General features: G+C 44.6%; 1 protein-coding gene and 1 long non-coding RNA gene across 4 annotated transcripts; both read right to left on the bottom strand.

The window, feature by feature from the left end:
* Nucleotides 1–7,088: 7,088 nt before the first annotated feature.
* Nucleotides 7,089–9,641, bottom strand: LOC136509885 (uncharacterized). Of its 3 annotated transcripts, none has more exons than XM_066504476.1 (9): nucleotides 9,377–9,641; nucleotides 9,128–9,221; nucleotides 8,945–9,064; nucleotides 8,770–8,839; nucleotides 8,557–8,697; nucleotides 8,089–8,473; nucleotides 7,939–8,004; nucleotides 7,597–7,682; nucleotides 7,089–7,521 (listed from the first exon to the last, which is right to left on the bottom strand). In XM_066504476.1, exons 4-6 carry the CDS (start codon nucleotides 8,829–8,831, stop codon nucleotides 8,134–8,136), a joined length of 543 nt encoding a protein of 180 aa, XP_066360573.1. In that variant the 5' UTR covers nucleotides 8,832–8,839; nucleotides 8,945–9,064; nucleotides 9,128–9,221; nucleotides 9,377–9,641; the 3' UTR covers nucleotides 7,089–7,521; nucleotides 7,597–7,682; nucleotides 7,939–8,004; nucleotides 8,089–8,133. The 3 variants fall into 3 exon arrangements, with proteins under 3 accessions (XP_066360573.1, XP_066360574.1, XP_066360572.1); XM_066504477.1 differs by having other exon boundaries at nucleotides 8,945–9,021; XM_066504475.1 differs by having other exon boundaries at nucleotides 8,945–9,021; nucleotides 9,128–9,641.
* A 3,988-nt stretch (nucleotides 9,642–13,629) lies between these two features.
* On the bottom strand, nucleotides 13,630–14,325 carry LOC136514373 (uncharacterized). Its single transcript, XR_010773629.1, has 2 exons — nucleotides 14,068–14,325; nucleotides 13,630–13,963 (listed from the first exon to the last, which is right to left on the bottom strand). It is a non-coding gene; the product is annotated as an uncharacterized lncRNA (long non-coding RNA).
* Nucleotides 14,326–15,429: the final 1,104 nt, after the last annotated feature.

Here is a 15,429-nt window from a genome sequence, read left to right as displayed (position 1 = left end):
CTACCCTACCAAGAAGGAGACTCAATCTACGACCAAGAAGCCTCTACTGAAGTTATCAACAGCTCTAACAGTACAGAAACCAACCCCGATGATAGAACAACTCATGCTCGAGAAGTATTCATGATTCGCTGTCCTCGATCACCATTGGTTCCCCTAGAAGCGCCCGACGTCAGGTCTTTAGATGAATTTGAGTCCAACATATCACCATTTACCCAAGGGCACGATGGTGAGACCGAGAGTCAGAGGCAAGCCAGAGAAAAAAAGAACAAATTGAAACAAGGGCGTCAATGCTGTGCTAAGCAGCGCAAGGAAGCTTGGATCAAATATGAGTCAGACTTAGCCGAGTACAATAGAATAAAATCAGAGCGATAGGTCGAAGAAGGACGTGCAGCGAATACACCCTACGACAAGATCTGAGAAGCACTAGAAGAACTCAGGGCGACTTCACATCCCAATGAAAAACAAGAACAGCTCCGAGACTTCCTCTGATCAACAGTCCTAAGGACGCACGATGGAAGGGCAACATCTCATGAGCAGGAAGATCAAAATCAAAGGAAGTCTGCCTTCGAGAGACTTGGACCAAGTGGAAGTCACAACAGAGAAAGTAAAAGAAACCATAGTCAAAACGACCGAGTCGAACAACCAAGAAAGGCCAGAAGCAAAGCACCTGCACAGACAGCTACACAAAACTACTCTCACCAAGACAACAGTTGGCAAGAAGGGGGCGCTGAATCAGAATACACATAAGCCAGAGCGCACGATAGATTCCCCTATTTTGCAAACAGACTTGCTTCAATACGGCTGCCTCACAAGTTCAAGCCGTCCAACCAATCCAAGTATGATGGCAAGACTGAACCAAGGTAGTGGCTCAGGATTTACTCGCAATCAATTGAATTGGCCGGAGGAGACGATGACATCAAGACCTTGTTCTTTCCCATGGCCCTAGAAACCATGCCCCTTCAGTGGTTTGACAAATTGAATCCAGGATCAATTAGAAATTGGGTGGACTTACAAAGAGCTTTATATGAAAATTTCATGGGTATCATTACACACCCAATCACCCACGCAGAGCTAAAAGGACTCAAGCAGAAAGGAGGTGAAAGTCTCAGAAATTACTATCGACGATTTGGCGAACTACGAGCTCAAGTACATGACATCACCCAACGAGAAGTAATCGAAGCTTTCTCTCATGGAATCATGGCTAGGTGGCAATTTCAAGACTTCTGCAAAGAAACCCCAAGAAACAATGAAGAATTCAGACGAACAGTGGAAAAGATGATTACCACAGAGGAAAAGACACGAGAAAGATTCCCGGATAGAAACAACAGAGACAACCCGGACAGGCAAAATCCTCGAAACAACAGACATCAGGAAAGAAAACGTGGACCAGACAACACGGTAGCAGTCACTGACAAATCAAGGAAGTTTTCCAAGCCCAGGAGATATGACGACATTGAAAACATGCATTGCATCGCGCACCCCAAAGGAAATCACACCATCGGAGATTGCTACACCTTCAAAGATCGATACACAAGAAAAGATAGTAAGGAAAATACCAAAGAAGACAATCAGAAAAAAGAAGAAGACAACCACAAAGACAAGGGATTCCAAAAATCCAGGGGGACAGTAGCAGTAATCTTTGCCGGGGTCCTAGATTCCAGAAGCAAGCATCAAGAAAAGCTAGCGTTGCGAACCATCATGGCAGCGGAACCGGCTACCCCAAGATATCTCAACTGGTCACAGTATCCAATCCAATTCTCAAGAGAAGACCAATGGACTAGCATAGGAAACGTAGGCCATTACCCACTGGTTCTAGATCCAACTATTGCCGGTATGACTGTCACAAAAGTACTAATCGACGGGGGAGCCGGACTCAACATCATTTTCTTAGAAACTCTAAGGAAGATGGGACTACAACTCGCCGGGATGATTACACCAACAAACACACCTTTTTATGGCATAGTACCCGGCAAGGCAGCAATGCCACTTGGACAAATCACTCTACCGGTCACTTTCGGGACTCCCTCGAACTACCGTACAGAGTTCATCAAGTTTGAAGTTGCAGACTTCGTTTCATCATATCACGCAATCCTTGGGCGCCCAGCACTAGCAAAATTCATGGCAATACCACATTACCCGTACCTATTGCTTAAAATGCTAGGGCCTAACGACATCCTTTCTCTTCAGAGTGATTTGAAGTGCGCTTTTGATTGCGATGTTCAGGCAATCCAAATTGTAGCAAAAGCACAGCCTGCCGATGGAAGAAAAGAAATAGAAACTGTTGCAGCAGAAATGAGCCTAGAAGAGCTAATGATACCGGCTAAAAAACCCAGCATCCCAGCACCACCAAAAGAAGCCGATGTCAAGCAAATCGACCTGGGCACAGGTGATCCCTCCAAAACGGCAACCATCAGCGCCTACCTCTCGGCAAAATAGGAACTCGCGCTCACCAACTTTCTTCAGGACAACAAAGATATCTTCGCTTGGAAGCCGGCCGACATGCCAGGGGTCCCAAGAGAGTTGGCTGAGCACAGAATTGATATCAATGAAGGCTCCAAGCCTGTGAAGCAACGACTACGATGATTCTCACCAGACAAGAAGGCAGCAATTAAAAAAGAAATCACAAAACTAATGGCAGCCAGATTCATCAGAGAAATCCTCCATCCAGATTGGCTAGCAAACCCAGTTCTAGTATAGAAAAAGAATACGGACGAGTGGCGCATGTGTGTTGACCACACAGATCTCAACAAACACTACCCGAAAGATCCATTTGGGCTACCACGCATTGATCAAATAGTTGACTCAACAGCAGGATCTGCCCTATTATCCTTCCTTGATTGCTATTCAGGATATCACCAGATCGCTTTAAAGGAACAAGACCAGAGCAAGACATCTTTCATCACTCCATTCGGCGCCTACTGCTACAAAACCATGTCATTTGGACTCAAGAATGCTGGTGCCACTTACCAAAGAGCTATCCAAACATGCCTCGGTGATCAGATCGGCGAAAACATAGAAGCATACGTGGATGACGTAGTAGTAAAAACAAAGAACCCGGATACACTCATTGAAGACTTAAAGCAAACCTTCGAAAACCTGAAAAGATGGAGGTGGAAATTGAATCCAAACAAGTGTGTATTCGGAGTTCCTTTAGGACAACTACTCGGATTCATGGTCAGTCATCGCAGAATCGAAGCAAGCGCCAAGCAGATTCAAGCCATAACAGAGATGGGCCCTCCTCAAAGTGTCAAAGATGTGTAGAAACTAACAGGCTGCATGGCGGCCCTCAATCGTTTCATATCAAGACTGGGCGAAAAAGGGTTACCTTTCTTTAGATTATTAAAGAAGACAGACAAGTTCGAGTGGACGGAAGAAGCCAACGAAGCTTTCAAGAAGCTCAAGGCATATCTCACCTCCTCACCCGTTCTCACACCTCCGAAGAAATACGAAGGCATGATGCTATACATTGCGGCAACTTCTACTGTGATCAGCACTGCGATCGTCGTAGAAAGAGAAGAAGAAGGGCGTGTATATAAAGTTCAACGCCCCGTATACTACATTAGCGAAGTACTGTTAGAATAAAAAATCTGGTACCCGCATGTGCAAAAACTACTCTACGCCCTCCTGATCACTTCACGCAAGCTTCATCACTATTTTGAAAGCCACAAGATTACCATGGTGACAGATTTCCCACTCGGAGATATCTTATACAACAGAGATGCAACAGGGCGCATATCTAAGTGGGCAGTTGAACTTGGTGCTCTCAACATCGATTTCACCCCACGGAAGGCAATTAAATCTCAAGCCCTAGCTGATTTTGTTACCGAGTGGATAGAAATTCAACAACCTATGTCAAATACCATCCTTGATCACTGGAAGATGTACTTTGATGGATCACTCAAGCTAGGTGGAGCCGGTGCAGGCGTTCTCCTCATTTCTCCAGATGGAAAACAACTCAAGTATGTCCTTCAGATACTATGGCAAGCTACAAACAATGAAGCAGAATACAAAGCCCTCATCCACGGGCTACGAGTGGCAATTACCCTCGGAATCAAGCGTTTACTCGTATACAGCGATTCAGCAGTAGTCATCAATCAAGTCAACAAAGATTGGGATTGCACCAAAGAAAACATGGGCGCTTACTGTGCAGAAATACGAAAGCTCAAAAATCATTTTCAAGGACTAGAAATTCTACACGTCCTGTGCGATTCTAATATTGCGGCAGACGTCCTTGCCAAGCTTGGATCAGACAGGGCGAAGGTCCCACCCGGTGTATTCATAGAGGAGTTATCAGCTCCCTCTATCAAACAACCTGGTGAGATAACCCCTGAAATCTCAGCTAAAGGCACCCAGATTTTGGTAATCACCACTTCATGGACCCAGGTTTTTATTGATTACATCAAAGAGAATAAGTTGCCAGCGGAAAAAGAAGAAGCTACCCGAGTTGTTCGCAGAAGCAAGAATTACGTCCTAGTGGGAGACAAGCTCTACAGAAGAGCCACATCATCAGGAGTACTCCTAAAATGCGTCTCATTTGAAGAGGGCAAAGATATCCTAGACGAAATACACTCAGGTTGCTGTGGAAATCACGCTGCTTCAAGAACACTAGTTGGCAAAGCATTCTGCACCAGTTTCTACTGGCCAACCGCTTTGAAAGACGCAGAAGAACTCGTCAGAAGATGCAAAGGCTGTCAAATGTTCACAAGACAAGCTCATGTGCCAGCTCACAATCTCATCTGCATCCCACCTGCTTGGCCTTTCTCCTGCTGGTGGCTGGATCAAGTAGGACCTCTCAAGAAAGCAAAAGGCGGTTTCGAGTACATCTTCATAGCAATTGACAAGTTCACCAAGTGGATTGAATTCAAACCACTCGCAAAATATAGCGTAGCCAAAGCAGTCGAGTTCATCCAAGACATTATGCACCGCTTCGGCATGCCCAATCGAATCATCACAGATTTGGGTTCTCCCTTCACAGCCACAGAATTCCAAAGTTGGGCACAGGACTGCGGCTTCAGAATAGATTACGCATCAGTCGCACATCCAGAGGCCAACGGATAGGTCGAAAGGGCAAATGGACTCATACTAGCTGGATTAAAACCAAGATTGTATGAAGAACTAGTAGACTATGGATCAAAATGGATTGAAGAATTACCCAAGGTCGTATGGGGCTACGGACTCAAATAAGCAGAGCCACCGGATACTCACCTTTCTTCCTAGTTTACGGATCAGAAGTCGTACTACCTGCCGACTTGATCTGGACGTCACCAAAGATAGAACAATATGACGAAGGAGAAGCAGAACAAACCCGAAGATTGGAGCTCGACAGTACAAAAGAAGTCAGAGTAAACGCTACCCTTCAATCAACAAGATACCTCCAAGGATTAAGACACCACTACAACAAGAATACCCAGTCTCGATCATTATAAGTCGGAGACCTAGTACTAAGAAGAATACAAAAAATTGACGGACGCCATAAACTACTCATTCCATGGGAAGGTCCTTTTATCGTAAAAACAGTCACCGGACCAGGCACATACAAGTTGATAACTGAAGACGGAAAAGAAGTCAACAATACATGGCACATCAGCCAGCTACGAAGATTCTATGCATGAGAACAACTCAAGGAAAAATATATATACAATCCACAAGAGATCAATGTTCATGATCAATAAAGATAGCGCTCATCAACAACAAATGTACTATTATGACCTATCAATATTCATGATCAATAAAGATGGTTCTTTCTCGACAAACTTATGTCTTACTATGGCTTTCCCCGAGTTGTTTCCAATGAGCACCAAAAAGCAAAATGGCTGAAAAGACACCTGAGCATACCGGCCAAGAGCAAAAGAGCTAAAAACATGCTTGAGCCCGCCGATGAGGGTAGCTAATAAGCTAACACCCGAACCAAAAAGCAAAATGGCTGAAAAGACGCCTGAGCATACCAGCCGAGAGCAAAAGAGCTGAAAACATGCTTGAGCCCGCCGATGAGGGTAGCTAATAAGCTAACACCCGAACCAAAAAGCAAAATGGCTGAAAAGACGCCTGAGCATACCGACCGAGAGCAAAAGAGCTGAAAACATGCTTGAGCCCGCCGATGAGGGTAGCTAATAAGCTAACACCCAAACCAAAAAGCAAAATGGTTGAAAAGACGCTTGAGCATACCGGCCGAGAGCAAAAGAGCTGAAAACATGCTTGAGCCCACCGATGAGGGTAGCTAATAAGCTAACACTCGAACCAAAAAGCAAAATGGCTGAAAAGACGTCTGAGCATACCGGCCAAGAGCAAAAGAGCTGAAAACATGCTTGAGCCCGCCAATGAGGGTAGCTAATAAGCTAACACCCAAACCAAAAAGCAAAATGACTGAAAAGACGCCTGTGCATACCGACCGAAGAGCAAAAGAGCTGAAAAGATGCTTGAGCCCACCGATGAGGGTAGCTAATAAGCTAACACCCGAACCAAAAAAGCAAAACGACTGAAACTAAGCCTGAACATAAATCAGAGCAATTTCAAGACAAGACCCTCCAGCTCCTTGTTCCAAATAGCAAGAGGCTCGAGGGCTACACTCAGAAGATCCCAAGAAGCGCTACATGGTTTCGCTCAAGAAAGCTCTCGGACAATGCTTGTTCTTGCTCAACAAGACTTGAAGAAAACAAGACGAGGCTGGAGATATCCTAAGTCTTTTCAGTACTAACAAGATGCTGGAGACATCCTAGGATATTTTTGCAACCAGAGATAGGACCAGATGCTGACCACACTCCGAGCTAAGCCGAGAAGAAGAAGCTGGAGATATCCTAAGTCTTTTTAGTACTAACAAGAACACAAAGTTTGTCGAGACAACGGTCTATACCAAGTTGTTTACAAGTCATAGACGAAAGCCAGACAAGCACTTGATAAATCAAGGAAGTCTGTCAAGACATCAATCTACATATACCAAGTTGTTTACAAGGCACAAACGAAAGCCAGAAAAGCACTCGACAGATCAAGAAAGTTTGTCAAGACAATGATTTACCAAAGCCGAGTTATTTACGAGACAAAGAAATACAGACAAAGAAGACATAAAAAAATAAAGATTCTCCATTCAGTTTTCAAGTATAGTGTTTTGTTACAGAAGCTAGAATACAAAGGTCGATTACATCAGGCATTGTCATCAGGAGAAGAAACATCAATGTTAAGATTATCTACAATCTTCCTGGCTAAGTCATCGACCTCAGACTCCAACCTCTCAACAGCATCCAGGTACTCTTGGCTCTCGGCTTCATCGGCAACCTTGGACAAAGGAAAGTCCGGAGAAAGAACCTAGACCTGGGCAAGAACGTTCCTGGTGCAAAGATGGGCACACCTCTTCACGAACTCCTAGAAACGGGTCGGCACATGGGGAATCAACTGGGCCCACGAATGGTCGTCGTCTGCTGGAGTCCAGAGAAGGTCGGCTACTGACCAAAAAGACTTCCACAAAGCTTTCCAGTTCTTAGTAGCCGTTGCCAACTTGCCAGTCAAGTCCTCAATAGTCTTTTGGGCCTGCACAAGATCTCTATCAGCTCCACGCATAATCAACTTAGCAAGCGCGAGTTCTTCTTCAGCTCGAGTAATAACCTCCTCAGCCTTATTATGGTTAGTGCGAACGAGTGTCTTCATCTCCTCGATGCCCTCCGAGAGCTTCTGCTTTTCAACTCGGAGAGCTAGACCAAGCAACAAAAGACAAGTCAGCAAAAAAGCAAATTTGAATACAAAGGGAAGCGAAAAAGAACTCGCGATACTGTGGCACTCTTTCTTCATAGCCTCCACATTTTTCGAGGCCTCCTGGGCAGCTGCATCCCTCTGCTTTTCCACCTCAACTACCCAGGCACGGAGAGCCTTCTCCTCATTCTAATGCGTCTGACGCTCAGTCTCCAGCTCAGCCCGACAGAGGTCAAGCTCTGCCTTTAGGGTACTCACCTCAGAAGACAACTTTTTCTCGTTTTTAGATGAGAAAAAGAAGCCGGTATGATCATGAGAAAAAGACTGAGCAAAAAGAGACAAAGAAAAACAAGACATAAGGACAGAAGAAAAATGAACATCCAAAGGAAGGACTGTAGAAAAACTTACCTGGAGCCTTTCCCCAAAAGAAGTCGCAAGGGTCGACAAGCTTCCCTAGGCGGCGGTTAGCTCCGACAATCGATGAGTGGCATCAAACTGCTGCACCACGTCATCAGCCAAAGGCGGACCACCGGAGGCAAGAAGAGAAGGAGAAGCCGGCCGAGGCGAAGAAGGCACGACCAGGGCAATCTCCTGGGAAGCCACGGCCAATCCCTTAGATGAACCCGCCGCGATGGCCACGGTCACCTCGAGAGCTGGCAAATTAGCAGCTGTGGACTCCATCCCCCTCACAGCCACCTCGGTGACCGTATGTTCCAAGTCCTGAGACTCGGTACGCAATGGCGCACTAGAGGTCTGACAAGAAGTCGACTGGAGGCTCGGGGAAGACGAAGACCTGAAAAGTGACAAGGAAACTCGTCAAAAAGAATAAGAAAAAAGGGGAACAGAAGCAAAGAAATAAAACCAGAGTGCACTCACTCAGCTATCTTCTTCTTCATGAAACCAAAAGAAGACCTCATAGGGGGAACCACAGCGGCAAAAATATCACCGCCACCCTGCGACAGGAGCGGTGCAGCCGGTACTGGAGCCCCAGAAGAACTCGAATCCGATGACCGCTTACTACAAGAGAACAAGACCAAAGTCAAAACAAAAAGAGGAGTTCAACAACAGGAAAACAAGAAAAGAACTCACCGATGAGTAACGAGGGCAGCATCATCATCCTCTTCCTCCTCACTCTCAACCAAGGCCACCATAGCTCCAGCTAAAAAAAGGACAAAAGTACTCAGTCAAAGATAAAAACAAACAACAAAAGGACAGAGCGTATTAATATGCTCACCTAAGAGCATGCTAGCTACAACTGGAGTACCTGGATGAGTACTCGACTGGCGAGACTTCTTGGCAGCAGATGGAGCAGAAGAAGAACTATCCGCTCGCCCCCTCTTTCTGAAAGTACGAGGAGCTCAAGGAACTGGACGAGGAACATACTCTTCATATACGTCAGAAAATGCGGAAGAAACACCAGGAAGCATCATGGTAGTTTGAAACTTACTGGTCAAGGACGCCCCAGCAAGACTACCCCTAGCCTCCACATTTGTAGGGAGATCATCAAGGGGAATTGGATCAGTGAAATTACGCCCCAATTCCTATAAAAGAGTAAAACAACAAGACAAGGAAGATTAAGCAAAAGTGGATACAACGAAAGAGAATCAAAAGTACTCGCATAAATAAAAGAACAACTCATAGCAGGGGGTAGGTTCTTAGCGCTGAACTCAAGGACAGCAAGCGGAACGACACTTACTCCTTTCAGCATCTTCTGGAGACGCTCGAGCACCTCCTCGTCGGTCAACTCAAGGGCAGGGATCATACGAGAAGGGTCCTCCGCCCTAGAGTACTCGAAACCGTAATGTTCGCGCTCCTTCAAAGGTTGAACTCAGCGGCGAAGAAAACTTGAAATAATATCGAAACTGGTCAAGCCTTGCTGTTTCAGAGTGCAAATCCTCTTGAGAAAAGGCTTGATCGTCTGGAGCTCAGCAGTCGTCATCGGGTTCTTTTCCCATCGATCATTAACCAAGGGACCAGACCCAGAGTGAATGGAAAGAGGAGGAATCAAGTTGGCAGCATAAAACTAGTCAGCACGCTAATCCCTTATAGAATCAACCAGGTCATAGTCAAAGAACTTGCTCTTAAGACCCTGGCGAAACTGAATCCCGCAGCCACCAAGAACATTGGTGTCATCGCGGCGGGGTTGGGGCTTCAGGTGGAAAAAGTAACGAAAGAGGGAAAGAGAAGGAGGAATTCCAAGGAAGGTTTCACAGAGATGAACAAAGATAGAAAGATGGAGGATAGCATTGGGAGCAAGATGATTCAGGCTAATCCCAAAATAGCCGAGAAACCGATGAAGAAAAGCAGAAGCCGGGAGGCAAAGTCCAGCACGGATAAAGGAGACAAAAAGAATAATCTCACCAGGACTTGGAGCAGGGACCCGATGCTCGCCCGGAGCCCTCCATTCAGTAATGTCCTTGCTCTGGATTAGACCATCGCCAACAAGCTCGCGAAGCTGGTCTTCAGTCGTTGTCGGAGCCGGCCAAACCTTCTGGGCAGCCCTCATGGCCATGAACACTTGGTTCTTGATCATGGAAAGTGATGATTCCTCGTCCACAAAGGCTGCCTGGGACTTGCTCGTGGCTTTCTTCCTACCCATGTACTAGCGGAAGCAAAAAAGCACTAGGGAAAGATGAGGCTCGGACGGCAGTGCTCAGATGACGGCGGCAATGGCGACGATGGAGTTTCGAAGGCTAGGGTTTCAAGGCAAAGGCAGGGTACCAAAGAAAAGGAGAAGAAAGGCCTTTAAATAGAATTTACACCGGTAAAAACGCCCACCAGGCCTGTTTTAACACGGCATGAGGACGCAATGGTCCATTTAACGACGCAGCTAAAATGATGGACGGCTCAAATCCACACAACTGTACAGTTCAACGGGCAGATTTTAGACTTATCCATCCAGCACCACGGCGGAGTTATCATATTGCTACGAAAAGAACTCATCAACCATGAAGCAACGAAGGGTTACCAACAAGGAACACAACAACCCGGATCTTATAGAAAGAACTCGGGATTCTCACAAACAACCGGGAAATCAACAGAATAAAGAATGACAACCCAGAAGACAAGATTTTTTCCATTATGAATGGTTTCAAAAAAATAGAAGATTACACATCTTACAAGACCCAACGAACTCGGTACTACGACAAGCAAGGTAGCAAAGAGGAACCCGGACACAGCTAGGCTCTAGAACGACTACGTGTTCCAAATTGCTACTCGGTAGAACAAACCGCACTCGGCTACACTATTTTCTTCAAAGGACGAACACAGTGCATCCAAGGCGGAGATTAGCAGCACGGCGGGACAACATGGAGCAGAGAAGGCCGGCTGGCATCTATCTACCCAAGTCTGATGTGATGCTGGATATGGTGTTGATCTGCACCGGACAGTCTCAGGGCAGGCGGCGAGGATCAACCCAGAACTGCCAGATGAAGGAAAGAAGCCCACATCACAAGACTTCCTCCAACTACCGCCACGTACATCCTGGTACATTGCTGCTGCGGGGTTAGCCTACCTCTAATCCCTATCACAAGACTCCCTCCAGCTATGGTAAGACACACAAGAACTGCAAAATAAGCCCGGGGGCTGCTCTACTTCACAAACTACCATATTCATGACTACAGAGACTTCAGAACAAGCAACAAAACGCTCAATGAATCAAGACAGCACTCTAGGAGGGTATTTATAGACCGAAGAAGCGGTGCACATGGACCAGGAGCACCAACGAAACAAGCCTAACAAAGGACACAGTGAAAAGACAGAACTCAATAATGAAGGACTCAGAAGTGAAGGAACAGTACCCGAAAGCGAGCATATTCGGAAGAATATACCAACACTATGCATCCTGTGAACAAACAACATTTATACTCAATTACCACCATGAAACTACACCTGACAAAAAGCAAACTACCAGAGAATATGCCAAGACCCTGTATCCGAGTTCTTTTTGAATAAAAGAACCTAGAAATGTGCTCGGGGGCTGCAACAGAAAAGGTTTTCAATAATCAAGACCCTCCAGCTCCTTCTTCCAAATAGCAAGAGGCTCGGGGGCTACATGCAGTGAGTGCACCTTTTCTTCCAAAAAGCGCACATCACTCAGAAGACTTCTTCAGAACAGGAATTTTCAAACAACATAAATATTGAGGACCCTCCAAGTTTTTGTTCCAAATAACAAGAGGCTCGGGGGCTACACTCAGTGAGTGCACTTTTTCTTCAAAAAAGCGCACGTCACAGAAAATACTTCTTCAAGGCAGACCACTTCAAGACCTTAAGACAAAAAGAACCCGGACCGAGCCATATCCAAGTTCTTTTTTACCTTCAACGAAGAAACAGAGCAGTTTCAAGACAAGATTCTCCAGCTCCTTGTTCAAAATAGCAAGAGGCTCGGGGGCTACACCCAGATGGATGAACTTTTTTCAAAAAGCACACAACACTCGAAGATCCAAAGAAGCGCTACATGGTTTCACTCAAGAAAGCACTCGGACGACCCTTGTTCCTACTCGACAAGAGGAACAAGACGAGGCTTCCAGATTTCAACCATGAAGTGCTCGGGGGCTTGTCGATGCGGGACCCACGGGATACCCCGCAAGGAAAGGAGAAGATCTAGTCTAACTAGGATTCTTCCCCTGTAATCTTAGTAGAAGTATTATTCTGTAATCCTACTAGGAACTTACATTGTAAACCGACTAGGACTCTGGCCTCCTGACTATATAAAGGAGGGCAGGGCTCCTTGGATAGGGAGATGAGAGAACGATTGTACAACACTTTACGATCAATCCAACGCAAAGGCTAACGCCGACTGGACGTAGGGCTATTACTCGATCAAAGATCGAGGGTCCGAACCAGGATAAATCAACTGTCTCTTGCGTTTACCGTCGAGTTCCGCATAAGCCGAAGCCCGAACATACTGCCCCGGGGACCCCCGTGGCAGGCTATCGGTGGTCAAACATCGACAGCGGGCTCATTGGGGACCCTGAGTTTATGAACCCGACATTTTGAGAGTAGCCAAATTATTGAAGAAGATGAGAAGAAAGTCAAGGAGTTCAAACACTATAACTTTAGCTTTCTTGGCTATAAATAGGGGGTCACTTTCAGTTGTAAGATATCAGATGAAAAGTGAAATACAGAAAGAACTCCATCTTCCTCTACAACTCTCTGTTCTTGTTGTATCTCCAACTCTTGTTGTGTGCACAAGGAAAGAACACGATTTCTAATAATTTCTATACTAGTCGAAAATGGACCTTCGGTTTTTCATTTTAGTCCCGATTGTCTTGGGGCCTGAAACTAATGTAAGCATTAGTCCCGGGTCCAAGTTTCACCGGAACTAAAGGGTCTTCCATGGGTTAGTTCAAAAGGAAAACATTCCATCCATAGTCTCATGTACTGTGTAGGTGGAGTGGAAAGGAACGTGCGAGGCAGTGCATAAAGTCTTTGGTTCGAGTCCGACGAATCACAGGGGTGGGAGGCTGTGCCAATTATTATTTTTAGCCTCATACGGTTTGAGATAACCGGGACTATAGCACGTTTCAGGGATGATAGTGAAAATACCAGGCCATGAACATATGTGTTGAAGTCTTCACACTCCACGTATCTAAAATTCGTTGAATATACTTCAAGAAAAATCCATATATATACCTCAATTTACACTTGTACTGTGAAATTGAAACTAGAAATTAATTGAAAGTTACATTCTAAAGCTGGAATACATTTAAGTTATAACATTTTTCTCGTAAAGCTGGAATATTTAAGTTACATATTCTAAATCCCAAATATATAGTACTTTACTTTATATATAAGTAAGAATGTTTTTACTGGAGTTGAAACATCGTACTCTTAAAGGAGGAATTTTTTTTCCTTGTGAAACTAGACCATTCTTTATTGAACAGATCATATTTGCTAAACATCGAATACGTATGTTGAAGTCATCAAGTGAGACGACACAACTATATATTGCGAAAATCATCTGACTCTATTGAAGGAACAAAATATAATACACTAATAATAGGTTTACATGGAGATGGAAAGAAAATGAAATGGAGAAATAAAACCGGTTGATAAAGAGCCAGTTTTACTATACCTAGTCGCTGAATATACTTTGACAAAAATCCATATAGCTCAATTGTACTTGTACTGCGAAATTAAAAGTAGAAATAAAAAGACCAGAGGGTCGCTCAAGCGCGCTTAGACGGTTCGTCCACAACACAGTCCATGCATGCTCAGTGCGTCTATTATGAAGGACCGACCATATTTTAACAGCAATAAGGGCTCCCCGTTGTCGGAGGATCTGCGATGATGACGATGAATATACCAGGTCATGAATGAACATATAGAAGCACAGAGCAGTTGAACACACTGGAAGCTCAAGTAAAAGAAACGTGACCTACTTACCTCCAGGACTAGGAATTCTTGAAGCTGGCCCAAGTAGAACGCGTGCTGATGTGCAGGTGGCATGAATCATGAACATGACGAAGATAATCAGAAGCAACCGAGTCAGGAAATCGCAACTGTTTGCTGACATTTTCTTGGTTCGCATCCCAGATTCGAAGGGAGGATGCATGCTATTGCTAGCTAAAATTACAAGGCGCTTCCCACAGCGCCTACTAATAGCCGCGGCCTGCAGTTCCAAATGAACCTTGACGCGGGAAATGTGGAAACATGCACGAAACTGCCGACAAATGAAACTTGACCTCATTTTAAAAGTATGCTCCCCACTGTGTTTTGTCAAGTCAAGTTGATTGCGACCCAACAGTAGACGCGTAAAAAGACCGTCTCATTAGACATTTTATTCCACTAGATAGACTTTTCTCTTTGTCCGTTCATACTAGCTAGTTTGCTGTTTTGTCCTTAGATAAAAGCAAAAATGCAAGAAACTGGCACGCGACAAAACAATACTGTGGCGTGACGAGGCTCAAATTTTAAAAAATAGAAAACCCTTCAATACGATGTCGGATGAAGATAATTTTTATATGTAAATTGTAGACCTTGATGAGATCTACAACTTTATAGTTTTAATTTTTTTCATTTTAGGACAGTAAGATGCTCGAAAAAATAATATAAAATTTCAGCACCATAATAATCGCCTACTAGCGCTTGCCGCATTAGAGCACTAATATATTATTTGTATGGAGTTAAATGAAAATACTTTTTATACCAAAGTTGTAGCTCTCAATGAGATCTACAACTTTGTAGTTTTGAGTTTTTTTATTTGAGGACCTTAAGATACTCAAAAAAAAATAATATAAAATCTCGATGCCTCTCAAAAATGTCAAAAGTTACTGTTCATCCACCAAAAGAGCCCGAAACCGGCCCAGGGTTGAAAAGTGAACAGTTTCAAGAGTTCGAGGAACAAAGTTATCCGGTTTTGGAGTTCGAGGTTGAAATCCAGACTTTGACGAGAGTTGAATGTCGTAAATTGGACTTTACCCTTTTAAAAGTATGCTCCCCACCCTGTTTCGTCAAGTCAAGTTGATTGCGATCCAGCAGTAGACGCGTAAAAAGACCGTTTCTAGGCATTTTTTTCCACTAGATAGACTTTTCTCTTTGTCGGTTCATAATAGCTAGTTCTGTTTTATCCTTAGACAAAGAGCTTCGTTACGGTGCTTGGAAGGAACCGGTGGTTCCTCCCTTAGAAATTATTTACCGTGGCTATTAATTAAAAAAATAATTAATTATATTTAAGGACAGTTTAGTACTTATTTTCTCCCGTACACAATTTTTTAATTCCCTACCCCAATCCCACGAACGGGACTG

This window comes from Miscanthus floridulus, chromosome 16 (genome assembly GCF_019320115.1).
Source record: "Miscanthus floridulus cultivar M001 chromosome 16, ASM1932011v1, whole genome shotgun sequence".
In the NCBI taxonomy this organism is placed as follows: domain Eukaryota; kingdom Viridiplantae; phylum Streptophyta; class Magnoliopsida; order Poales; family Poaceae; genus Miscanthus; species Miscanthus floridulus.
The sequence above is the reverse complement of the archived record's forward strand: the minus strand, read 5'-3'. Positions and strand labels throughout refer to the sequence as shown.

Coding starts and splice junctions, on each gene's coding strand:
- LOC136509885 (XM_066504475.1), bottom strand. CDS start 8,831: ATGGTGGCCTTGGTTGAGAGTGAGGAGGAAGAGGATGATGATGCTGCC. Junction 8,698..8,769: donor GCTGCCCTCGTTACTCATCG/GTGAGTTCTTTT, acceptor GTTCTCTTGTAG/TAAGCGGTCATCGGATTCGA. Junction 8,474..8,556: donor ATGAAGAAGAAGATAGCTGA/GTGAGTGCACTC, acceptor GTCACTTTTCAG/GTCTTCGTCTTCCCCGAGCC.